Genomic DNA, 27,559 nt, shown 5'->3' with positions numbered 1-27,559 from the left:
AATAAATCCTATAAATTTGTACAATAGGTATATATTAAATATAATAACTAACGTCACTGTTGTAGCTTATATAATGTAGTGTGACGTCACTACTATAGGTGTTAATAACAAACGAATTTGTTAGGTCGCGCGTAATCAATACAATCATCGTCTAAGATTAATATCGCATTTGAGATTTAACATTTATTCGTAGAATATTGATCGACAATGGCCTTACATAACAAACCTGTACAGACATTCTTATTGCACATGATTTCTTGTTGCTTTGATAATGTGTTCAATGGCAAACTGTCATTTTATTTATGTAGGAAGGCCGCCTACTGTGGGCCTATAAAAAGTATATATCGTACACATGCCCAGGCATGACAACAACTAATAAGAGTAATTAGACCTATAGAATAAACAAGTATATTTAGTTCTATATTAAGCACCTCCGTCGGCAGAAAATTGCCCATTATGCGTTTAAAATACAATATAGTACAGTAGCCTACTAGTAGTACTATTTATATAAAATACCCTTTTATTTTAATACACCAAGGCTAGGCCTACTGTACTTTCAAATACGATTTCAATATATACACTTATTGAGAGGCCATCCTACTCTTACCAGACTAATTCGAGGGAAAGCTGTTTAGGACGGCCATTGCACTATGCTGCTATTGGACGGAAATCAATTTCTAACGGTACCGTACTGTGTAATTCTGTGTAGATATACATCTTTATTTATAAACTATTATATACACATTATTATATAAAAATATTTATAGCTATAGTATATTGCAAAATAAAATTAAAGGCTTCGTATGAGACGGGACAGTTCCTCCCTTAGCTTAAGACACTTTCAAAACATACAATAAATGACACCATCTATTGGTCCAAATAAATCAACTCTTGGTACATCTAAACATTGAGTTCGGCCGCGATCGCGCTTACGCGGCAAAGAGGCAAATTATTATAGCCATGGAAGCTATCGCAGGCTATCAATTTGTTGTACACACTAATACTGTATTACCTATCCAGAACCTGTTACACTAATATCTAAAGCTTGTTTCCACAATCGAAATTGATATGTAATACGTAATTCATATTTAATTAGTCCCAACCCAGAGTGCTCAAGAATGATTCAGATAGATCATCATTAACGACCATTTACAGAGTAACACTTAACAGCAAAAGAACTATTTAGCTGTTATATTATTATTATTGTATTAAGGAATCAATCCTGCCGCTTGGACATAGTGTAACTGCATGCTTCCTTACAACTATACTACCCTTGGCCTTTCCAGAGGTAGAGTTGAAAGGTGAAAACGGGACGGTAAAACTTGAGTATGACATGTTTTTCTAGGAGAGAACTTTGTCGGGGACTTCATCTCCTTTCTTCAAAACCTGGGCCCATCTACAAATGTTAAACAACTCGGACTCGTAGTATGCCTCGTCTTTTGTGCTGTCACGTAGCGTCTCTGTCTATGATACCTTAATTCATACGTAATCACAGTTGGCCTAGACATGGAATTGAGTTCGGTAAATCTACCATCCTCTTTTCTTCGAAGTTTTCCTCTTTTCCATCAAAGAAAAATGTTTCAAGCTCGCCCTTTCCCTTGACCTTAACGACCCCTCTTCGTTTGAATGTATATCCGAATTTACGAAGTATGTCTTTTGTCGCTGCTATCATCTAACAACAAAATAATAATTTTATCAATATTCTTATATCCTGGCGAAAGTCATGTTGATACACATTTAACACATGTTATCTCTGTCACTAGATCCTTGTGTGCAGACAAGGTATAAGGCATATTACTATTCCAGCAATGCATAATGAACCACTAGAACAAATGTGTATGTTAAATGTAAATTTCTTATAATACACTGTACCTGGATTTTATCAAGGTCGCCTGTACTTTCCATTCTACTTGCCACGTTTACCGTGTTGCCCCAAATATCGTAATGGGGCTTGCGGGCTCCTATGACACCAGCTAAAATTGGACCATGGTTGATCCCTAATGTATAATAAAAAATAACAAAGGAGTTAATAGTCAAACATAACAGTATTTATTTTATTTGTTTAGTTTACACGTTCGCGGTAGTTTAAATACATGGGGGATTAGAGAGGGCTCTTCAACGAAAACGGCCAGATTTTTTTACCACGTGCTTTTAGAAGAAAATGTAGGCCTACTATTATTTGTCAGGTGTTTTGTTGTACTCTGATGCAATTGTAGGGTACTGTATACCAGGGAACTCTTCCCTGTGTATACTCAGTACAATGATAAATAAACATTTAGGCACAAATGGCGTGTCATGACATATACTTTGAGCTTTTGTAACAACATTATTAAAACGTAAAAGAATACTACAACAACATAAAACAAGACAAACTTTATAAATTAAATTATATATTTGATAATTCTTACCTATCCTAAGAATGAAATTATTGAATGACTGGTGATTTATCGTATCCAGTGTTTCCTTCATCGTTAGAGCAAACTCGAGCAATTCTGCCAGGTGATGCCACGTGACTTTATCGTCTTGATAGACTGCACGGAAGTTGTCGGCAGCCAATCCAGACGCTGCCATGTAAGTGCTGGAGATAGTCTTGATCTTTGTGACGTTCTTAAATTTAAGATCGTTCAAAAGCTGGGAAGGAAATACAGAAAAGTAATTCAAATACGTGGTATGGTAGACTTACAATTTGGTGAAGTATAATATACTGTACAAAGAAATAGATCTTGGGGGTCTCTCACACATGCGACTACGGGGCAGACGTCAACGATGTTAGGTGCGCATCCATAATCATCTTTTTAACACAGTCGAGCATTAAAATAAGATTCGAACTAGCAATTTACTTAATTCTGATTGATTTCCTAGTCCCACGTTTGTTTAACATGCGCAGTATTCAGTTCTACGCTAGCTTCATTAGTCGCAAATTTCTCACAAAAATTAAGAATCTTACCTCATCAAAATCACTGATGATTTCATTGAGAAATCGAAGACATTCAGTCCCTTGATTGTTGTAGTCATCTTCGCTGTAGAAATCAGAAAAATTTGGAATCGACGCAAACATAACCCCGACGCTATTATAATCTTGTGAATACAATTCCTATAATTACAAAACCAATAATGCATATGCAATAAGACATGAAATAAATGTGCAGTAAAAATATAATTATATTATATTATCGTATTTAATTAGAGTATCATAATATCGCTATCTATGGCATATATTTATTGAGCTGATTGACTAGACTATTCTTTTTTTTTTTTCGTGCTGCTATTGGTTAAAGATGCGCGTATTTTTAATTAGGCGTTTCCTTGCGATTGGTCGGGCGATTGGTTCAGACTGTAAAAACAAGCAGACGGTACATACCTCATCTTGTTTCTTGCCACCCATAAAATGCTGTGCAACGTGTGCTGGCATAATATTCCTAATAAGTAATTCATTTTTGGTACGAAGATCCTCTACTTTCTGTTTCTGGATTTTGGCTTCAGTTTTGAAGTAAAATAGTTTTCGAATCGTGGCATCAAGCTAAGTAGAAATAAATGTTTGTAATTATATTAGTTTTGCCGGTGATTACTTATGAATGATGTTACCAGAAAATTGGATCAGTATATAGTTTTCCTATTCAATGACAATTTTGCAATTTTACTAGAAATTTGAGAAAAGATTAAGCTGAATTATAACATCTTGGTAAGTCTATGATTGAATGATTGGTCTCCAATCATGGTCAAAAGGCAGCACATTCTAACATTTGTAATAGGGCATACTTACATGTCGATTGAAATATAATAGCGCAACGGTCGCCACTATTACTTGTAGTGTCAAAGCATATTGACTGGCACTTGGTACAAGTTGACTGCTATCTCTGAGAAGACAATTGAACAAAAAAAATAGTTGAGGTTATATTTCTGTGTGGATACTACAGTTCAAAGAAAGGGAAGGACATGAGATAGTAGTGTTTTGATAGAGTTTTAACAAGCCCGTAGCCAGGTGGTCTTAGCGTTAAAAAGAACTCCCCGGGTCATCATCATCATCATCATCATCATCAGCGAAAGCTAGATAAGCCAAATTTATCAAAATGTTATGCTCAATTGTACCTAGCCAGCAGACAAAATTTCGTCTACTAGTTAGGTCTAAATATATATTTTCTTCAGTTGCTTATGTCTGTATAACTTGCCTCTATGTGAAAACCCATCAGCTATAGTAGAAAACTACTTTATTTGTGGGATTTAGGATAGGTTTAAAGATATTAAATCATATTTAACCAAAAAATCGTCTTAACCTTTTAGTCAATTAATTATCTCTATTAATTAGTTTGGAAAATAACCTAAGCAAATATGTCGTATGTATTTTCTTTCTTAAATCTGAAGTTAATTCCTTAAAGATAAAATGAACTCGTTTGCTAAACACACCTAAAGCTCTGTTTACACTATGAAAGTAGTTTTGTGTGCCCAAATATGGTAGTGATATGACGTCATCGTTTTCGTATGGGCACATCACATAAAGTTTGATAGTGTAGACAGAGTTTTAAGCAAAAAGTTTGCTGAAGTTTACTTACAAGAACGTGACAGCGTATTCATCATACCGAGTGTAAAGTTCAGGTTTTAAGTAAAGGTTGATGAGACAATAAGCAATGGTTGTGATTGTCATCATCAGTAATTTTACCAAGTGAGTTATCTGAATTAAAACTGTAATTCCAATCTAGTGGTAGAAAAAATGGAGAGACACTTTCAGAATTATAACAAATATTAATTATATTTAAAAATATTTTGAATTTCAAAAGTGATCCACACCTGATCAAAAGGGTTGATAAATGATGAGATTAAAAATAAAGATTGAAAAGAAAGATTGAAGAAAGAAGTTGAAGATAGAGGTTGAAGGTATTAATGATATATGTTGAAAATAAAGATTGAAATAGAGATAAAATTGAATATAGAAATCGAGAGGTTGAAGATAGAGGTTAAAAATTAAGAGTTTGGAGATAAGATTGAAGAAAAACATAAATTGAATGGTTGAAGATATAAGTTGAAAATAGAGGTTGAAGGTTGAAGATGGTGGTTGGAGATAAATGTTGAAGATAGAAGTTGAAGATGAGATTGAAGATAGAGGTTGAAGGTTGAAGATGGTGGTTGGAGATAAATGTTGAAGATAGAAGTTGAAGATGAGATTAAAGATAGAGGTTGAAGGTTGAAGATGAGATTGAAGATAGAGGTTGAAGGTTGAAGATGAGATTGAAGATAGAGGTTGAAGGTTAAAGATGAGATTGAAGATAGAGGTTGAAGGTTGAAGATGAGATTGAAGATAGAGATTGAACACATAGATTGAACATAGAAGATGAAGGCTGAAGATAGAAGTTGAAAATATAGGTTGAATGCGTGAGATGAGATTGAACATAGATATTGAACATAGGAGATGGAGATTGAACATAGAAGTTGAAGATAGAGGTTGAAGGTGTGATTGAAGATAGGGATTGAACATAGAGATCGAACATAGAAGATGGAGATTGAACACAGTAGTTGAATATAGATGTTGAAGGTGTAAGGTGAGATTAAGATAGAGATTGACCACATAGATTGGACATTATAAGATGGAGGTTGAAGATAGAAGTTGAAAACATAGATAGAAGATGGAGGTTGTAAAATGGAGGTTGTAAAATGGAGGGTGACGATAGAGATCGACCACCAAAGAAATATAGTAATTAATGTTAACCGCATTGTTGACACGTTTATATGGGAAGTGTGGTAACATTAGAGGTTGAGAGTAATGTAGTTGGCAAAGATTACTTACCAGAACAAGTATGGCGATATAGTTAAAATACTGGGCATATAGACATTCTTTGTCACTTGGTTTTGGCACTTCGCTTGTGTAGTTACCGCCAGTTTTACAATTAAGCTACAAAATGAAATACAATAATATTATGAAACCAAAGCGGGTTGACGTTGGGATTTAGGACTTTAGAGAGCCAATCCCAACCACTGTGAAATGTTGGAGGACCATATCTGTAAGTAACAGTTTCCTTTAAAGATGTATTTTCCCTCAAAAACATGAACAATTTAGATTGAATTTTACAAAATATACTTTGAATAGCCTAGTTAGCAATTTAACAAAGTTTATGACTTCCGTAGTTAGTAAAGGCAAAATAAACGGTTAAATTCAACCAAAACCCCATTGACTTCCAGACTTTAACTTACAGTAAATAATGGTTGTTCTTGTTTCGATCCAATTTTTGGTCAAAGTGAATAACTATTATGTGACAAAATGGAATTTTCAACAAATATAATGTTAAACAAAATTTCAGTGGGACATATTATCTTTAATGAACTGAATATATTAGTACAGTATGTCATTTTAGGGAAGACACGTTTTTGAGAAAATAAGTTATATTCAATATAATATGTACTTAACAATACAGTGGCTCATATTACTCAAGTACTTTGACCTTAATGTTGAAGTCATGAAGTCACTCCATAAAGCGAAAAGAAAAGTGTTATATAATTTGTTAACGTACATCTACAAGCGCCTAAAGTATGTGCCACCGTTTATAAAAAAACAAAAATCAATTCTTACATTCATTATGTGCTAATTCTACAAGATTCATTGTCGAGCCGTTTAAAGACATTGATTAATGACAGACAATGTTAGAAGCTGTTTCATTAATATGTTAATTTGAAACAAACAATGATTCACACCAAACGGACTAATTCCGTCTATTAAACGCTGCAGGTGTACATTTACACGCAGAAGACATCATTAGCCTTTCTCTCCATGATCTAAAAATATCTTTTTTAACAAATTGAGTTGAAAAGGCTTGGCTCGTCTATTATTATAGTTTAAGAAACACATTGAAGAGAGTCTTTCTTTTTAGAGAGCAATTTAAATCGCAGCGCAAGGGAGTTGACAAATGACAAGCAACAGTATAAACATATTGTGACTGGTCGAATTTACTTGCGTTGCGCTTATCGTCATTGCGTTGCAGCACTGGTGGAAACCAAGCATTATGCTTGTAGGCCAAACAATAATCGTTTACTATACACAGCCAATTCTCTCTATGTCTGTAGACGACAATATCAACTCTTAATTATTAACTTAACCTAACCCTCTTAAAAAATCTCTCTAAAGTATATAAGTACTAGGACGGGTTTAGCTATTCGTACCAACCAACCAGCCGGCAAAAAAAAATGCGTCGACTCTTTTGAAACTGTATATTTGTCAGGAGACGGTATAGCCCTACAGCATTAAGAAATTCAACTTATTTCTAGCTCCGTATTGTACAGTATTACATAAATGGGACGAATGTTGCTGTCTGAAGACACGATACAGTTTGCTGTTTATGCCGTGTATCGGGTGATGAATATGGCATTATTATTATTAATTACATAACGATCCATTTATATAACTATCAAAGCTAAGAAGGTTATTATATTCTTTTTTTTTATTTGTATAGATCGAGTGGATATTGAAAGAGTATATAACGTTAACGTAGCCATGACGATAATGATTTAACAAAATGAAAATCAAACTAAAAACAAATATAAATTGTTTCTTACCAATCTTATAATATTATAGGTTATGTATGATTGATCGAGGTTTTTTAATGCGAGCGTTCTGTTATGATAATACGAGTAATATGTTACAAATGCGAGTGGTCAGTTAGAATGTAACCTTGTGGCATGTGATGACCAGTCATAATGTTAATGTGAAACACAATTAAAACACATAATTTATATGGACCTACTAAAGAATAGGCCTACATGTTATTGTAGTGTAGTTTAATAGGAGCTTTCGATTTGCAACGAAGACATCACGCATATTGTATCGTGGTCGTTGGTTGGACATAGAATCTTAAGCCAAAGAATAACGACCCGATGTCCCCGTATGCGCAGTCCAGTAAGCTTGGTTTCCACTAGGACGCGACGCAAGGATGTAGACGCAACGCAAGCGAGTTGACCAATGACAAGCGACAGTTCGAATAATCCATCGCTTGTGATTGGAAAAATCCCTTACGTTGCGTTACGTCGTTGCATTGCGTCTCTATGGGAAACCACACATTAGCGAAAATTATCGTCTCCTTCATCTACAGTTTCAGGAGCTGAAACTCGCTATGGCCAATAAAGAATCAGTTTCAATAATATATGACGTAACTAGTTCATATGTCGTCGCAGATCAAAAGTTCCTTAGTCACCACACACACACACTTACCGTATCTATAACATCAGCGATGCTAATAGCGCTAATTACTAATGTTGCACACATAATCCTCGCCCACCTTGTCGTTTCTATGTCATTTGAAAATTTCACCATTCTAGGAGGAAATCGATTAGGGATGTTCGTAGCAAGAGACACTACAAAAAGAATTCCTAGAACTATCATTGCCATGACGAAGGTGATGAACGTAATGGCTGACCTGCAAAAAGGAATAGAATGCGGTTATGGTGCTGAATGGGATTAAATAGGTTTTAAAAAGTGCAAATGTATTAATATGATATTTTTATATTTTGTCTTACAGTTCAAATCAATGTAAAGGAAAATATTTGTCCAACAGACAAACAATATGAAAAAAAAACAACATAGGCCTACAAACATACAAATTGAAATATAGAACATGGATGACGACCGAATAAAAAAAAGATTAAATCTTTGTGCGGCCGGCAATGCCGCGAAACGAACAATCCTGAGTTTTTTTTAAATAATTTTCAGGTGTAGGTGAACATTTTAATACGCATGCGCACTAGATAACAAGCTTAAGAAAGGTTTTTAGCAATAAAAAAAGAAAGAACCCACCATTCTCAAATTTTTTTGATTTGGTTAAATATTGATAAACTTAAAAAGACGATAACAAAAATAACGACTGTTTCATCGTATGGCTTCAAATGTTATAAAGGAGTCGACGGGAAATTAATCTTTTTTATTTGGCTAGCTAGCCGAATAATTTAAACCAGGGAGTTCTAAACTAACTAACCGAAGCATTTAACTAAACAAACAGATTCAATTAAAACTAACTAACCGAAGCATTTAAACTAAACTAACAGATGCATTTAAACTAACTAACCGAAGCATTTAAACTAAACTAACAGATGCATTTAAACTAACTAACCGAAGCATTTAAACTAAACTAACAGATGCATTTTAACTAACTAACCGAAGCATTTAAACTAAACTAACAGATGCATTTAAACTAACTAACCGAAGCATTTAAACTAAACTAACAGATGCATTTAAACTAACTAACCGAAGCATTTAAACTAAACTAACAGATGCATTTAAACTGACTAACCGAAGCATTTAAACTAAACTAACAGATGCATTTTAAACTAACTAACCGAAGCATTTAAACTAACCTAAGCAAATATTGATATTTTGTGTTTTACCTTGGTAGCACACACAACTGAGCAAAAAATGCAAACAGCATGATGATGACAGAACAAAAGATAGCAACAGCACTCTGACGCTCCTTCTCGTGGTGGAACCGGGACTCTAGTGCATTATCTTTGAATCGTAACGTCACTATGTTGACTGTCTTTTGCATGATTCTGTGAAAAGTTAAAACAAATATATGATAAAATCCCTGAAAAATACATATTAAACTATAGGCCTAATTATAATATTATGAGGATTAATGCTTTTTTAGAGGACGTAGAAGAGAGAAAAAGAGACAGATCGACAAATGACTACATAAATAATAGGAAAAACTACGACATAATATGTCGACATAATATGACATCCTCGTCTTTATTACAGTTATATTATAACTGCATACCGTTTTTCCACTTCCGGACTTTGAATTACAGAATACAAATTATGACCTACAGTGTATTTATACTCTATTAATCATTATAAAAGATGCCATCATTTTGTAACAATTATAAAAATCGTGAGTCTAATTAGTGTTACACGATAAAGATGATTGTTTGCTTTGAGTACACAGTGTTAATTGCTATCCATAAAATACATTTATTGGAAATATTTTGAAAATCATAATTAGTTTTTGGAATAGATTGTCGTTTCTGAAGGCTTTTTATAGGCTTAGTACAATTCAGAAGAAAATGATATTGGTATTACATAAAACAGAATAATAAATATTGTCCGGAAATTATGCTCTAGGTTAAAGTATATCAATGTTTTCGTATGTAAAAGGTGTATGTAATTATAGCGTTTTATATTATAATAACAATGCAGCAACTGTAATCGTTCTAATCAATAATAATCGACACGGGCCGTATAGTATGGGGCGCCATACACAGCTAAAGTATTTTAGCGTTTGTTGGCGCTCCATAGTATAGGCCAGTACACCGAAGTCTATTGGTTGCACACAACTTGTACACCTACTGCTTTAAGCCTGTTTTCCACTAGGTGACTTTTTTCGTTTCGCAAAGAGTAGAAACAATTCGAACTCCGAAAATCCCAAAAGGAACTGGAATTTGCTACATAGAGGGGTTTGGAAGATGGAAACATGATTGCGTATAAGCTGACACTTTCGATTGTCACGACGAACAAATTCAACTAGTAGCAAACAGGCTTTAACAGTGTACTGATACATCTTATTCTGACTATTACCACACCGCCCTTCTCAAGAATGTTCTTTTCGGTGGTTTATTATATTAATTTCCCTTGTTTTGAAAGACATTTAGGCCTAACGGTAGGAGAGAGTGGTTAATTGAACCAGACGAAATCTTTGAGAAAAAATTATTTGAAAAAAGAATTAACTTACGAGACATCTTCTCTTTCAATAAGTGCTTCCCTTAGCGTGTTATCCTTCGAATCTTCTTTTTCGTTTGTTTTTTCTACTTCTTTATTAAATTTAACCATCTTATCATCCATGTTTTTATGATTCTGAAATAATTCAATAAAATATAAGTACAGAAAAGCGTTAATAAAACCAGGCAAATGTTTAGTGTTTGGAGACGCTGTACAGTGGCCTGGCATGTGGAAGGAGGGTGCCGTCATCATACCCTCGTGATCGATATTTAGTAGGCCTTCTGATTTAGTTTTTAGTAGGCCTTTACTGTATACACTAATTATGGTAGAGAAGTGACTGGACGTAGAATCGACGAAATTGGGGGTTTTCCAAAAAAAAAAAAAAAGGGGGAAATATTATAAATATGTTTACATATGAAGAGATAGAACATACAAAACACTTAAAACAAGAAAAATAATACAGTTTAATTTCATTAAGAAGAAGATTTCACAAAAGACCAAATCGAACGCATGCGCACAATACATTTACATGACGTCGTAGGCCCACTAGGTCGTCGCAAATTGAACGTTCTTTAAAATGATCACAGAATAAATAATAATAAAAACCTTCAGATCGATAACTGGAATGCCATCCTCGTCTTCATAGTCAAGCATTGTATTCTGAAGAAAAACAAATTGCCATCTAAATAGTCTGACATTTAACATATTATAGATAATACATTGTTCAAAAACCTTGATAAATTATCTCGACGTACATCACTCAATATCAACCTAAACAAAAATTGAGATATCTATCTTTTTTATTAGAACTATCTACGTCACTGACTGTGAAGTGTTATTGTAATTCGTTTACTAATCGTTTACTATTCATAATATTGTTATTATTAATAACCGAATACGACTGATATATGGATATATATAAGTTTGTGACACCGCGATGCGTTATCACCTTGTACTAATAAAACACATTATTATACAGTGTCCATGAAAAACGTGAGTTATGGAGATAACACGCACGCGCGCGTTCAAACCTTGATAAAACCATCACCGCATTTATTTACACGTGCGTCATTAATTTAGTATTTCTATTCGTTGTGTCTGACAATCTACAAGTAGCGAGCAGAGACACGCACGCACAAACAGACCGACCGACAATACATCGGTACCTACCTTCGTTGATTCTGTAGTAGGGTTGTTCAAATCAATCACTGGAATGTTGTTGTCATTGTCACTTGTTTTTACATCAGATAATGTTAACGATGGTTGCAGAAGCTTCTGTGAAAATTCACAACACTTTTCATTTTCTCTGAAAACTTGTCGATTCATAACTCTTATCTAAAGACTTTAAAATACTTCTAGTAGGCCTATATATAGAATAAAATTGTGCTAGTGTAGACTTTTACAAACTTGTTTTCTGTAATTTTCCTAAGTTTGTCAACTGGTAGGCCTACACTAGAAAAGTGGAAAACTCATAGTTTGTATACAAGAATGTGCTAGTGTAGATTGCATTCTTTTGTTTCATATACCGTCGAGTCGTTTTTTAAAATGAAAACAAAGAATATTTACCTTTTTATTAGAATTAACTGATTTTATCAGGTAAGTCTTGATATTTTGTAGTTTAATATAATCTGATCTTGTTTCTCCTTCACCTGGTTCCACCTCAAACTCGTCACTAAGGCACTCGTACGTTGCTTGAGATATGTGTACCCTCCTAATTATACAAATATCAAAAGTGAAATAATTTAGCATAAAAAATAACCAAGCCTCTAAAAAATAATGATGTCATTTCTGAACATTTTCGAGAGCGGATGATTTTAGAAAATGTTTGCAAATAGTAAGATGCCAATAACCCTATGAAAATATCCATAACATTATGATAATACGTACATAATTTACCAAAGTACATTATTTAAAGGAAAACATATTGGAAAAACAGTATTGTTAATAGTTAACGAGAGAAAAGTAAAGAAAATAATAATGATGTTATGTCTCACTTTAATAAGTAATAAGTTGAGTCTAAAGGTCACCGCTGACGTAACACTCTCATTGGTTTAATGATAGACGTAAATAAATATCGAATACAGACAAAGATTCCCCCAAAGAGAGACTTAAGATTTTAACTTCTTACATTATTAACACAAAGCTGCCTACACTATCAAACTGTATGTGACAAAACAATGTGATATGCCCATATATGGATAAGATGACGTCATATCGCTATCATATTTGGGTACATCACACCTTTTTTTGAGTTTGACTAGTTTGATAGTGTAGATAGCGCTTGTATGTCAATGAAGTGAATGCTCAGGTAGACCTGATATGTAGGTAATTAAACATTATAGTTTACCCTGGAATGCCACCAGATTCCATGCAGTTGGCCAGTTTTACTCCGTCACTCCATACGTCAAACTGCCATTGTTTTTGTCCCATTACTCCCGCCAGGACTGCACCCGTGTGTATCCCAACACGCATGTCTACACCGCTTTGGGTTTGCTCACGTACAGCTCTGTCAAAGACAAAATGAATAAGTGATGAGGGTCGGGTGATGTCAGGGATTGGTGATTGTCGATTTACAACCTAGGACTGATGCATTTTTCATTATCATTTTTCCCTAGTCGTCAAAAACGTTAAACATTCGCATGTTACTGTTGTGTCTTCGTGTCAAAGTAGAATCGACCAGCGAACGATACCTTGACGACAACTACCAAACAAAATCAATGTATGCGAACAGTACGCGATTTTTTTTTCCGTACGAGAGTTCCTCCATCGGTTCGTTTCGGCCTCAATCGACTCTCTTCGGTATTCGGTAAGTCAGCTCACTGATGCGTGACAACATAATACTGTAGTAGAGTTTACAAACCGCGAGCTTACTTTCACAGGCTCTCACAACAGTAAAAAGAATCTACACTAATACGAACTTTTATTGACATTAATTAATAAATACTAGGCCTACTTAGTAATTACATTAAGAACCCAATAGCATTTTAAAGATATTTAGGCCTAGGTCTACGACCCAATAGTAGGCCGTATCAGATATTATTTTTTGAAGTTGAACGACCTTTTGTCACAAACGAGAGGCTATTTTCGGGCTATTTTCTCTTATGGTATTGTAGCTAGCCCATGGCTAGCCTAGCCAAGCTTGTGTAGGCCTATGCCATGTATTACTTTTGAATTTAAAATGATTATGTACAGTAGGAATTCCTATGCACAGTGTATGGTTTTTATACTTTTTATCGTTAAAATTAAAAACTTATATTTTCCAAGAGTCTAGATTCAAGAAATTGTATTGGCCCACTTAAAATAGAAATTCATTATATTTATATATAGAATAAAACAAATACATAAAAAATAATATAGCCTAAATCCTATTACAGTATATCATATTAATAAATCAAATTATGAATATCATTAAAATAAATTAGGTCAATTAAAATCCTAAAAATACATTACAAAAAATAACTGATACGTACTAACATCTTGTAATAATTTTATTTGAATCAAATTTCTTGTATGAGTAAAAATTTCTTTCAATTAAGTACTTTTCTACGTTGAAAAAAAAAATAAAAGAGAGTTTGCGAAATGTACTAATATTTTATTTGGACTTATTTATTTTTCTTATAGATCATGAAGGCCATGTATACTAAGATTAACAAATTATAAATTTATACTGTACGACAAAGTGATTAACAATAGACATACAATTATGAAAACAGCAATGAACAAGAATTCTAAATATTATATCAAATTATGTATGTGTTTAGTGAGTACTATATTACTGTATTAACAATGCAGTATTTTAAATAAATTATAGGCCTACAACTAATATTATTGTTTATTATGTGTATATGTAATTTGGAAAATCATAAAAAATACATGTAAAGTAAAAACATTCAATTACGGTACTGACACGACTACAAATACATTTAATAATAACAAATTTTCCAGGAAGCTTATGTGATACTATCATCTTATCATGAAGATCGGTTTTCTGTATTCCATATTCTTGATTTATTTGATCTTTTTTACAAAATGTCAATGGTTTCTGAAATTAATTTAAAAAAAAAAAACTTGTTCATTTTAATTCAAAATTTCCACTGGCCAAGATATCAATAATTATTAAATTAACACAATATTAAACGCTTTATAAGCAAGCATGTGTTTCTATACATTACAACTTACAAGAATACATGTTACTAGGCCTAGGCTATGTAATGTATACATTTTTTTTCAAATGTTTACACTTAAAAACCTGAAGAAAATTGTAATTTTCTTGATAAAAACATCTGTTAGTGTTACTGTACATATAATTTCTAACCTACTACTTCATTTTATTAAAATAAAAAGTAGTACTGTAGATGGAAATGTACTACATTTTGAAGCACACGTACACGTTAGGTAGGGCTATACTAGGCTAGCTAGGCCTTGCTTGTGACGACTAACAAAATAAATGCTGCTGCTGTGTGTGTGTGTGTGTTTCTGTTTGTGAATCTGATGGTACATACATTGGTTTGTGGCTGCCTATACAGTATTATATTATTAAAATTCTAGGCCTATTATTACAACTACGAGGTTCAGTACTACTATTAATATTTATTAGTATATTTACAGTGAGTATAGTATAGGCCTAGTATGTATAAATCTGTCACTCGTGCAAAAAAGCTGCTCACGTTTTGTCTTGTGGTTGTTGTCACGCATCAGTGAGCATCGGTGGCTTACCGAAGAGTCGATTGAGTCCGAAACTAACCGATGGAGGAACTCTCGTACGGAAAAAAAAATCGCGAACAGTACCTCATTTATAACAACCTAGTTCGCAATAATGAAAGCCCCATAATGCAAAGCTGATGATTATATTATAATAACGGTAATGGTTTAAACATAATGAACTAAAGAATTAGTTTACAATGAAATTATTTTAATTAGCTTTACTAATATTGGTCCTTGATTCCATATACAATTACAATAAAATCCACGATGTTAATGAAAATGGATAATGGATTAATTGTATTAATTTAAAAAAAGGTTTACGATTCGCTTTATCGTGACAAAATCATTAAGTCGTCACGCGCAACTAGAAATTTGACGAAATTTGGTCAGCGGACAAATTCGACGTATTCGAGCAGTACCTTCATATGTTGATGAAGATGGTAATGGACAGACAGTTGTATTAATGGTAGGTCTAGTGATGATACTAACTTAAAAGCACCTCGTCGTCGAATCCAATCTGGTCATAGTCCTTTGACAGAATCTTTAAGTCGTCACCCAACACGATTTGACCAAACTTTGAACCAAAATCAACGTGTGAACAGGACATTAATTGTTAATGAAGATGGTAATGGGCAGACAATTGTATTAATGATATGTCTAGTAATAATAATAATGGGTTAATGATGATGTTAACGTAAATAGAAACAATTAGATCTTACGCTATGGCCACCACCATATCGAGTCCCATCTGAACACTGTAATCAGCGTGGAATTGTATTGGTTTTGGAACTCCACATATACAATAGTAGCAATCACCAAGGATCTTGATTCTCAATTGCTGATTTGTCTGTCAAAATAATGAACAAATTGTGAGCTTGTTTGTTTTCTTTTACCTATTCTTTTTTTAGGCACACGATTCTGCGGCTGTCACTAGACATAGTCTAACTGACTAACTCAAGTCACCTAAAAACTTTAATCATTATACTTGTTGATTGAAATTATGTCTTGTATCCTGTTACGAACATTGTACTGAACGTGTTCCGATGTAAGTATTACGCTATAAAAATTAGGCCTATATTTTCATTTTCGTATTAATGCACGTACAAGAATAAAAAAAAATGTAAATTCCTTAATCTTTCGTATGCCCTTAATTAATTTGTCAAAAAAAGCGCATAAATCACGAGTTGCAAAATATAAACTCTATATAAACTTTAAAAAGCGTTTAATGAACAATTATTCAATCATTGAAAATAACGGGAAGCAATGACTTACCTCGGCAAGTTTGTCGAAATTTGCAAAAAGAGCGTTTAACGTCTTAACAAGTTCCTGAGCAGTTAGTTTTGACGACATAGCTGTAAATCCCACGATATCAGCAAATAGAATACTACGAGGTATAGAAATACATAATAATCCAATATTTAATATTGATAAGATCGTCTGAAAGTTATAGTATTTAAACTTTACGATAATGTATAGGCTGTTCTTTTGTAGTAACGTTAACACACTGTCACAACTACCAGTTACTACTGGATAAAAAGTAAAACGTCAGCTCGGTGTTATCGTAATTGTATAATACTTTTATATTACTTACCTTACACTCTCATGGCGACTGATGTAAATGCGACTGAACGAACCTTTATTTTTCTGACCAAATGTCTTCAGCATGTCGTCTGCAATGTGTTTTGGTAAAACAGACAACATAAGATCTTCCTAAAAGGATAGATAGAATACGGTATGTTACATTTCATAGGCCCAGTGAGCTTACACTCGGAAGCAATCACCACAAACATTATTATTAAATGAAAAGAATAACATAAGAAATAGCAAAATATAATATATAAAAATAAATGTTGGATTTGTTTTTTGAGGTTTACGGATTAATTTAGTTAGCAAAGTTAATTTTGTCTACAGGGAGGGAACCATCACAGACTTAACCTACAAACACGTCGATGAAGCATGATTATTAGGCCTATATATGTAACTTCCTAAAATGACCATAATTGAGTGATATACAATCACGACCTCATTTAATATCGATTTATCATGTGATGAATAAATTACGTGGTTATAATATTACAAAAAACTGCACTTTAGAAACTTGGAAACTATTATGCCGCATTTTGTACACAATCAATATACTTCTCACATCTATGATTTGGTAAAAAACAAGTTTAGCTTAGCCTATACGTTTAACCTACTGAATCATTTAAAAACTAACACTACTGCATTAAATAAAATGTAATAATATGTAACTGATACATATATTCACGCATCTCCACTGATGAAGTTTTGTTATATATCCTTCCGCCGCAATTATACAAAATTAGTGCGTATCCACAATTGACCACACAAAGTCACGAGATTGTACGGTAAATATTTGCTTTCCTTAAAAGGTTTGCATAAAGCAAAAATATGATAATATCGATTATGTTTTTAAATGAAACTAAAATGAAAATAAATGCAATCAATGAAACATACACCGACGTATATTGTATAGAATACTGACATTCAATATTGTGATACAATTTATTATGACTACGTTATTATATATAATTTCCCCATGACACCTCTGTTAAAGGGGCATCTTCAAATAGGGATTGGCTGTAGTGTTAAAAACATTTTCCGCATGATCGTTTCGCAATAAGTGTGCCAATGGATGGTTCTACAGGTGTCATTTCTAGGCCTACTACTGTTCTATAAATTCAGCGGTGTTTTAATATCATTATTATTGTAGGACGTTTGATTTGAACGTCATTTCATTGGACTGAAAGCTAGGCCTGATTCATCTTTAAAAATAAGACACTATTGTAGGCCTACAGCTTAAAAGACAACATGTAAAGCCGACAAATTTCAAAAGAACGATTTTCTTTGGAACCGGTTTTAAAAAAGATCGCTTGCAGCTAAAAAATGGCCCACGGGTTTAAGCTCGATCCGTCTATACACTATCAAATTTTAAGAAGTGACAAAAAAATGTGATGTGGCCAAATATGGTAGTGATATGACGTCATCATATATGGGCACATCACATTTTCATAGAGTAGATGAGCTTTAAACCCGTTATTTTGCGATGGAGAGTGTATTTTTTTTGTGGATGTGGTTCTATCAAAATAATTGTATGCATTTGACCTTCTCCAAACCGGACCAATTACGTCTATTATCTTTTACCATTATTACACACACTGACCTGGCCTATCTTAGAAAGTAATCTGCGGAAATCGATAATCTAATATCTTAAAAATGTTTATCATTAGATGCCTGCCTTGGTTCAATTTACTCTTCTATTGAGAAATACTTGTCTTGCAATTTCTCTACGTTATTACACGACAGAACGATAATTGTTTATCACTGTATACTGAGCATTATGCTTTTAGGTCACAGACACACGTTCGCTGTTGCTATAGGCCTAACTACACATTAAATTAACGTTATTTATTTACGTTATGATACCAATATATAATGCAGTTGAAAAGATTTGTAAACTGTCACTAGATACATCTTAACTGACTAGCGCAAGTCATCTAGATACGAGATAGGCCTATTATTTAACTTGAATGCATTTCAACATGTCAACCAATGTATAGTTTAATTATTGTCATTATAATGAATGAAGAGAATCAGAGAGTTTATTTCCAATAGCGAAAATAATTTAATCAAGTAAAAAGTTTAACCGGGAACTAAATTATTAATAGTGAAAAACAGTGAAATAACAATATCCATTGGTTTAGATTAATTATAATTTCGATTCTATTCTCATCTTGTCTCATGCGAATTGACCAAAAAGGCGATGGATTATTCTAACTGTCGTTTGTGATTGGTCAATTTGCTTGCGTTGGGCTTACAGTGGGATGCAACGTTAGCCAAACAATCTTGAACCATTCTTTATATTATACATTATTATATCCGTAATATCATTCTTACGAATTAATTTGTGCTGCATTTAAATTATTCAGTACGGTTAGGTATCTGCTGTGCTTTTATTTGTATTTACTTTTGTATGTGTATTATTCATCTAAACATCTGGTCTCATTTTGTATTTTTCACTTCTGCAACTATCACTAGATACATGTTAACTTACTAACGCAAGTCATCTAGATATTAGGCATTATGTAACTTTGATATATTTTGATACAATTTCTCTAGATTTCTGTATACAGACATAACGTGTATACAATATCATTAATACCCAATTCACCGAGAATATCTAATGACAATGCAGAAATGAGAAAAAAACTATTATATACTGTATCATTAGTTATTATGGTTATTTGAGATCACGCAAGTATACTGTAGGTATGACACGCCATGTCTGCCAAATGTTTATTTTCTGCGAATTCGACCGAATCGTCGTCCATAATTATTCTGGTTACTGTATTCAAGATTACGCAAGTATAGTATGACACGCCTTGTGTGCCAAAATGTTCAACGAATATGAAACCGAATCGTCGTCATAACTATACTATATACTATACTATATATAAGGTAAAGTATTCACTCACCTGGCGTTCCCTTTCTGCATCAAGTTTCAACTTAAGCTCAAGTGAATTCTTAGTTTCCATAAATGCACGTCTTTGTTTCTTATCTAACATAAGAAAACTTATAGAACCCACTGTTATGACACACGCAAATAGAAGTATATTTGCCGACAACTAGAAACAAAATTAAACATTGTATCAATAGAGGAAAATAGCGAACCAGACGTGTACAGTGAATTGGGTATACAATCATATGGAGATCCGTTTATGTTTACAATTTAAAAGGCCTAGCCATCGTTAACTCGCTAATTTTTAGTTTCGACATCGCTATTAAAGCTTGGTTCCCACTACCGACGCAACGTAACGCAACCTACTCAACGTAAGAAAATGCCCTTCTAATAATTGTGTTTGCTCCCGCCTGCGTGAAATCAAACCTGCGATTTTTGCAGCACTGTTGCGTCGTCGGTTCCCACTTGTGATTACGAAATACATCACTTTGCGTCAATACATCACTGCGTTGCGTTCTAGTGGGAACCACGCTTAAACATTAACAATGACGACCTAACGTATGAAGGTGACAAAGCCGCGGAGTGAAGATAAGTTCCACGAGACTGGACTTCCCTGCTTGAAAGAAATGCTTCCTACAATAAACTACTGGGGCTTAATGGTATATTTAATTACGATTTAATAGAAACTCTATCATTAATATGGTATGATGTGGAGCAGCACATCATTAGGTATTATGCAGGCATAGTATTTGTAATAACAATGTTGCTCTTTTTCTAAATTATCAGACAGTAATAAATTACATTCTCTTTTATCATCAAGGGAGAATACAACAATGTGCAATGGTATTAAGGGCTTACAGTGAAATGTTTTCTCTTAAATCACATCTTTCTAATAAAAACTAAAAATTAATATAACAATATTAAATAAAAAATATGCAAACATTTTTATTTAAATTTAAATGATTTGTCTTTTTTATTTTCTAAAATATTTATATTAGGCGGTATGAACACGATCGCGTCACACTATCATACGTAAAATGGGTTCAATTCACGGTAAGTAACAACACCCAGTGCTGTAAATAAGTACCTGGTTAAACCTAGGGAAATGTGGCATGGGAAGGAACTACCCACCTCACCTTTTTGTTTTTTTGTGAACTTTAGAGAAATAAAAAAGAAACACATTCAATTAGCATGATACGTAGGCCTACCTGTTGTACGATATATTCCCTGTCCTTGGCCAAAGCAGCAATGATGACGCAATGCGTCAACGCAGACAGCGCGTTTAACGCTAGCACTATTGTTAGCTTTTGAGGCAACATTACAAAAAGTCCAAATATGAAAAAGATTTGCCAACCGACGCCGCTACTGGGAACAATTGGATGATAATATATAAGCAGGTCCGCAAAAGTCTGAATATTAATAAGACACCAAACGGCGTATGGCATGACGTATGTGAGAGAAAAGTCTGATATCAAACGAAACTGACAGAGGAAAAAAAGCATGAGGTTAGCAACAAGAGCTATGCCCTGGACAGTGATCACGGCTCCTGCGTCCAAGTTGTCATCGATACAATACAGAATAATAACAGCAATGTCGAATAAGAGAGCGAATGCTATTAACACGGGAAGGGAGCTCCAACGTTGTCTGATAAAATATTCCTGGTACATTTCTTCCATTCCATCTTCGGTGAACCGTCGGCTCATTACACGATTTTTAAAAACAGACAATAGAGATGGCTTCTTGATAATTGACGTGGTGCTATTGTTGTCATTGCTGTAAAGACCACTTAGCATATTCGGCATTTCGAACTCGCAAGTGGAGTCGTAATCAGCTATGATTGGCTCGGGTTTATCCATTATGACTGTCTTTGATTCTTGTACTTTAAATGGAATCTATTTGAGCCCAACTGGATTTCCAGTACGATAGGGACGCTTATCCACAATCTCTCATCCAAGTCGTTATCTGTAAAATGAATGTTAAAAAGCGCATTAAAATGAGAAAAAAAAACTGAGAATATTTATTACACAAAACTGATTTTTCTAGTAGAAAGCCCGGCTTATGATCTGGAAGTCGTGGGTTCGAGTGCCACCCGAGGACAAGTATCCTCAAATGAATGTTATGAAGGCTTAGTTATGCAATAGCTTTGAAAAACACCTTTCAAATAAGACAATGTAAATAGATATATAAATGCATTAGTATAATTATATACCGCCTTGTACAATCATTACACCATTATGGTTGATAATTAGAGAAACCGTCAATTTACTCTGCGTAAAATCGCTTTTAAGCCAATTCCGCAGAGATGACATACTTCGTTACTACATAATAATATTACAGTATATACTTCAGCCAGATATACAGTACTACATTGCAATGCAGAATTGAAAAAGTAAACGTAAAACGTTTCTTAAATTAATGCAACTTTTGGTGGTACACGGAAGGTCAGTTCAGCTATCTAATGTAAATATATTTAATGGTCATTACACAGATTACGGAAAACTTATGAGGGAAATTCCCTAGGACCAATAAAGTAGCCATATAGTAGAGTTTCAACCTGCACACCCGCAGAAGATCCATGATATTTCAAGATATTGTTCTGTGTTTTCATAGTGAATTATACACCGGATCAACGGCTTTACGTCTTATTCAAAGGATGGTGTATTGAGAGAAAGGAATGTTGCGATTGTGCTGTGCATAGTATACAGTACCAGTCGGGTAACAATAATAAAAGCAAATGATTATTTAGATTTTTTAATCATCTGCGTGGAATATTGAAGAGTCTCCAATGCAACATAATATAATATTAGCATTAGAGCGACCTAAAGGTCGGTGCACACACTTTTTAGCATTTTTAAACGCGAAGCGACAAATCGAAGTGAGTCACGAGCCGCTCTTGAAAAAAGTTGCCCATACGTAGCAAATCACGCGAATTCGGGAAGCTTTCGCGAACTCCGAATTCGGCCGCGCTGAAGTTGAAAATTGACTGCCGCTTAACGTCACATTCGATTTGATGTTCACATTTGAAATCGTTCGTCAAAATTACGCCTCGCCTTTGACGCTTGTGACGCAAGCAAGCAATGCGTTTGACAATAATAGTCCATGACATTTGACGAGACGAACATGGATGAGTTGACGTGCACGCACTGAACGTTATTAGTATTTTCACTTCGTGTGGTTTCACACTGACGATATAGTAGAAGAAGAAGAAAAAGCATTTGTACTACAATTTTGGTTTACGCTTTTGAACAATATGTACGGTATTGTTTAGCGTTCGACCAAGTGCCAGCGCATTTGATTCTCCTCATTTATAGGCCCTACGAGGGAAGAGTGAAATTTCTTCCCTGGCCGTAATCTTCACAGTTGTTATTATCTGTCCAGTATTTATAGGCAAATTCTCCAATACAGTTTCACATGTAGTTCCTGTATTATGTTAGATTAGGCTTATGGCCTATGATACAGCACGACATGTGATACAATGTAACACTGTATTAGGCCTCCAAAATGTCCTTATGATAGGACAAATTATAGATACAGTACATTCTATTTAATCCTATTGTTTAGAGATATAAAGGCTTAATGATAATAATAATTGAGATTGAAGTTTAACTGCTACCAAAACGTAAGCAAAGCAAAGACTTAGTGATAGAGATGAATATATGAATAATCGTTATTATTTAATATCTTTCGAAAACAGCTTTGTAGGCTACATGAGTGAAGCATTATAAAATTACCCTCACTCGTAAGGTTCGAAGTCTAAACAAACAATAACCCAAACATTTTATAATAAAGTAGTGATGAATAAACACATGCCGACCGGACGTGCTAGGAAGTCCTATTTATTGCGGATCACCTAGCCGCGTTTGAAATTCAAAATGAAAGTCTAACTTACCAAAACCATTGTATCTTACAACGTAACGATTTATTGTTGCAACAATTGACAAAACACACAATTCTTTAACATTTTGATGTTCCCAATCGTACTTTAATAGATGATTTTAAATTATTATTATCCACAACACAATATGCAGCAGAGCAATCGCAATCAACCATGTTTACACGGACTTGGCTTGTACCTAATTATTCTTGTACTGTTACACTACGGGCTGTGTCGCTCTTGACACGGAATACGCGCCATCCAATAAAAATCATGCATCTCGACAATGATCAAGTACATAAAAAGCTATCTTCTATTAGAAGACGTGGAATCAAATTAATCGCAAAATGTTATGACAACATCAACAGTACATCGTTACCAGGCAACGGTCAATCGATCGAGTTTTGGACAATAGAAATTTGCTAAAGACGAGTTTTGCTTGCAAAAAGAAAATGGAGAATAATTTTCATAATATATTGAATGTGGGCGATTTGATGATATCACGGAGACACGGCGGTCATTTGTCTTACTCCTTACAATACAACAGGTTGTTATACCATGCAAATGAATGGAAAGGTCTATAGCGAATAATTTGAATCAATGATATGACCATCTATTTTTAATTCTCTTCTTTATGCAGAATTTTTATTTTAGATAAAAGTACAGGTGTTTGAAATTATTGATTTTAATTTCTTAATCTGGGGTAGCGTTATACTTGCTTTAATTAAGACATTGTCTATGGTTTGGCGACAACTGCACCTGTTAAGAGTAACAATATCATATCTTCATAAAATCAAATGCCAAGGTTTTAGTGAAACGACATTATTATTAGCCTATGTCGGGTGCACGGTATGTGCTCATTTAGGTAGCTTAGTACATAAATGGCTCACAAACTATAAGAATTCACACAGATTTCTCATCTCCATCACACCACATTCTCACTAATGCTTGGTTCTCACTAGGGCACAACACAGGGGACGTAAGCGCAAGGCAAGCGAGTTTACCTTACGTCCTTGCGTTACGCTTAGGCCTACGTCGCAACGCAAGGGGCGCTTACGTCGCAACGCAATAAAGGTAGCCAATAACAACCGACATTTCGATTAATCAATCGCCTGTGATTGGTCAAATCACTTACGTAGCGCTTACGTCTTGTTGCGTCTCCCAGTGGGAACCAAGCTAAAGTGTCAATCCTTCTTATAACACAACTTAAAATTTAAACAGTGAACAATGAGTAAATGGAAAATAAAAAAAAGGAATTAGAAGATCTTAGATAGATTGAAAAAGTTAATTTAATATTCAGAATGCAAGACAAAAAAATCTTATCAAGTTTTGTTCGTGATAAGTACTGTATTATAATATAAAAAAATAAATAAGACGAATCATGTTAATCATTCACGTACATGAGTGGTGTGCTATTCATTATTTGTTTTCTCATCAACAACTTACACAATAGCAGTAGAATACTCGTAAAGAAAGAAATAGACGACGCCATCGAATTGATAGGACAGCAGTAAATATCATGATGTTATCAGAATGATTAAATGAACCTTTTGGTTTTATAGAGCTCTAACTGACTCACTTATTCTTTTATTGGAATCAATAGTTCTATTTTTAGACACACTATGTATTCATTGTGAATAGTGATCTGAATCTGATCTGAATGTATGACTTCACTCAGTGAAATCACATATTGTACGAGTGCCTTAAATAATAATTTCCTGGTGAAAGTGTTTCTCTTTTTGTTTTTTCTATGATTCGTATATGGATGCTCTATCCGAAATAAAGAAAATGAATGAATGAATAGCACGCCTAGGCAGGAAAGGACAAACTTTATAATAGTAAAAATATATAACTAACATCATGCACACTATATTGCTAAAATAATTATTGACAAGCAGATCTAACATAGGCCTAACGTCAAGAAGTTATTGTAGAGTACCGTATGTGTACGTTCTAACTATCGACGCAGAGACGTGTAAATTGCTTTTTCCGTGTTACCAGAACTCTCCTAAGTGTAGGAAATAAATGTAATAAACAAAAATAATAAAATTACAATTTATGTTAAATTGATGTACTGCCTTTGGCAAAGAAATCATCATTTGATAATAAGTTTATTAATCAAAAAGGGATCGTCTTGCTAGCTTGAAAGATATCTGAAACTAACTAACTCATTTGCATAACAATACAATTTAAATGAAGTATTAATGTAGGTATTTGTGCTCATGACAACGCCTCACGAGTAAAGACCATCAACAGGTACTGGTGACAAATATCAGCATTTAGAGATATTACAACATATCAAGTTCATATGTCAACCTAAAAAAAATACATTTTGAGTAGTTTGTAACTAAACGATGACACGATGTGCCCAAATATGGTAGTGATGCTTAAATAATGGTAGTGATATGACATCGTCGAGTCCATGGGCACATCACGTTTTTTCTTTGTCACATAAAGTTTGATAGTGTAGACAGAGCTTAATGAAGATAAATCTTATATTTTGGTTGTGTAGAGAATTTGTTGTTGATGATGAATGAAGTAATTCGAAAAAAGGGCGGGTAACACATAACAACATGGAGAAGATAACCCAGACTCAGGGAGGAAACGTGGTCAATGGTTTCAAGTGTATGTGTCGTATAGGCCTACATACGATTAAATATTATCAATGTTAAGCTCTCTCTACGCTATCAAACTAGTGTGATGTGCCCAAATTAATATGGTAGTGATATGCCCAAATATGGTAGCGATATGACATCATCATGTCCATATTTAGGCACATCACATTTTTTGTCACATAAAGTTTGATAGTGTAGACAGACCTTTAGTCTAGCTGCTGTCAAATTATATGACAAACCGTTGTCAATCTTATTAGGCCTATGAATATTACATTTTATTGCGTATTAAACTAATATTAATTCAGGAGGCGGAATTTTCTAATTATTACATTTACATTATGTTACACAAACACGGGATCCTTGCGCATTATTGTAAATTAGCTAAAATCTACCGACAAGCTACAACGTGACTTTTCCCCATTTTGTTCCGTGAAATGTAATACGTGTGAACGTAGCCTTGAAACATAAAGATATTGCTAATAGTGAACATAATACGACGTCGTTCAATTCCATTATATTATTTCATTAACAAGACGGCGCCGTCTTCCGTTCTTAGAAGTCTCAGAATGTAGTTTAATTTATTTACCAGGTACCTTTGTGCAAATGATATTCATAAACGTTGTGTTTCCATGCTCAATTATATCTATTAATATATAGTAAGTCTAGTACAGAGAATTATTTTTTGAGAAATTTTGAGATAGCAAGAACTTTGACACTGTAGTATGAGTGATGACTTGACTTAGATAGGCCTTAAACCTCTACACACTTTGTTATAATAATAATTACATTTCTTAATTGTCTTTGTTGTTGACATTACCATTTGTCTTTCAGCAGACAAGATTGTTGACATAGAATAGATTGATCTTTGAACTATACGCCAATAATAAGGACGTATGTATTTTACAATTTAAACGAACCAATGTAAAGAAGATATTCTTCTCTGCCCACGCGAGGTTATTATATTGGCTTAATGAGGACTATTATTAGTTAATTATTACATAATGTTCACAGTTTTAATTGGTCAACATTAATCAAAGTGATGTATTATGTCAAATACTTCGCTTTGTTTGCTTTCCTTTAACTCGGAATAATTTGAACTCTGACATTACCAGAAGAAGGAATCTTTGAAAGGTTTGAATACTAATTTCCTTCAAAATAATGAATAAATTATTATGTTCCTAAATAAAAGCTAGGCCTAT

General features: G+C 33.8%; 1 protein-coding gene across 1 annotated transcript; it reads right to left on the bottom strand.

Annotated features, from left to right (window-relative positions):
- Positions 1–57: 57 nt before the first annotated feature.
- On the bottom strand, positions 58–23,880 carry LOC144839605 (adenylate cyclase type 3-like). Its single transcript, XM_078695038.1, has 21 exons — positions 23,761–23,880; positions 21,080–21,833; positions 19,888–20,037; positions 16,983–17,101; positions 16,664–16,775; positions 16,111–16,238; positions 13,035–13,193; positions 12,254–12,398; positions 11,858–11,962; positions 11,294–11,347; positions 10,701–10,822; positions 9,361–9,522; positions 8,192–8,396; positions 5,780–5,884; positions 4,551–4,693; positions 3,764–3,857; positions 3,362–3,520; positions 2,948–3,094; positions 2,409–2,631; positions 1,873–1,997; positions 58–1,672 (listed from the first exon to the last, which is right to left on the bottom strand). The coding sequence occupies exons 2-21, from the start codon at positions 21,725–21,727 to the stop codon at positions 1,490–1,492; spliced, it is 3,288 nt and encodes a 1,095-aa protein (XP_078551164.1). The 5' UTR covers positions 21,728–21,833; positions 23,761–23,880; the 3' UTR covers positions 58–1,489.
- Between the last annotated feature and the right edge of the window lie 3,679 nt (positions 23,881–27,559).

Source organism: Antedon bifida, chromosome 4 (genome assembly GCF_963402885.1).
Source record: "Antedon bifida chromosome 4, ecAntBifi1.1, whole genome shotgun sequence".
Taxonomy (NCBI): Eukaryota; Metazoa; Echinodermata; class Crinoidea; order Comatulida; family Antedonidae; genus Antedon; species Antedon bifida.
This window is presented reverse-complemented; position numbering and strand designations above follow the sequence as displayed.

Coding starts and splice junctions, on each gene's coding strand:
- LOC144839605 (XM_078695038.1), bottom strand. CDS start 21,727: ATGGATAAACCCGAGCCAATCATAGCTGATTACGACTCCACTTGCGAG. Junction 8,397..9,360: donor CAGTTGTGTGTGCTACCAAG/GTAAAACACAAA, acceptor TCCTTTTTGCAG/GTCAGCCATTACGTTCATCA. Junction 4,694..5,779: donor ATATCGCCATACTTGTTCTG/GTAAGTAATCTT, acceptor TTCTACCACTAG/ATTGGAATTACAGTTTTAAT.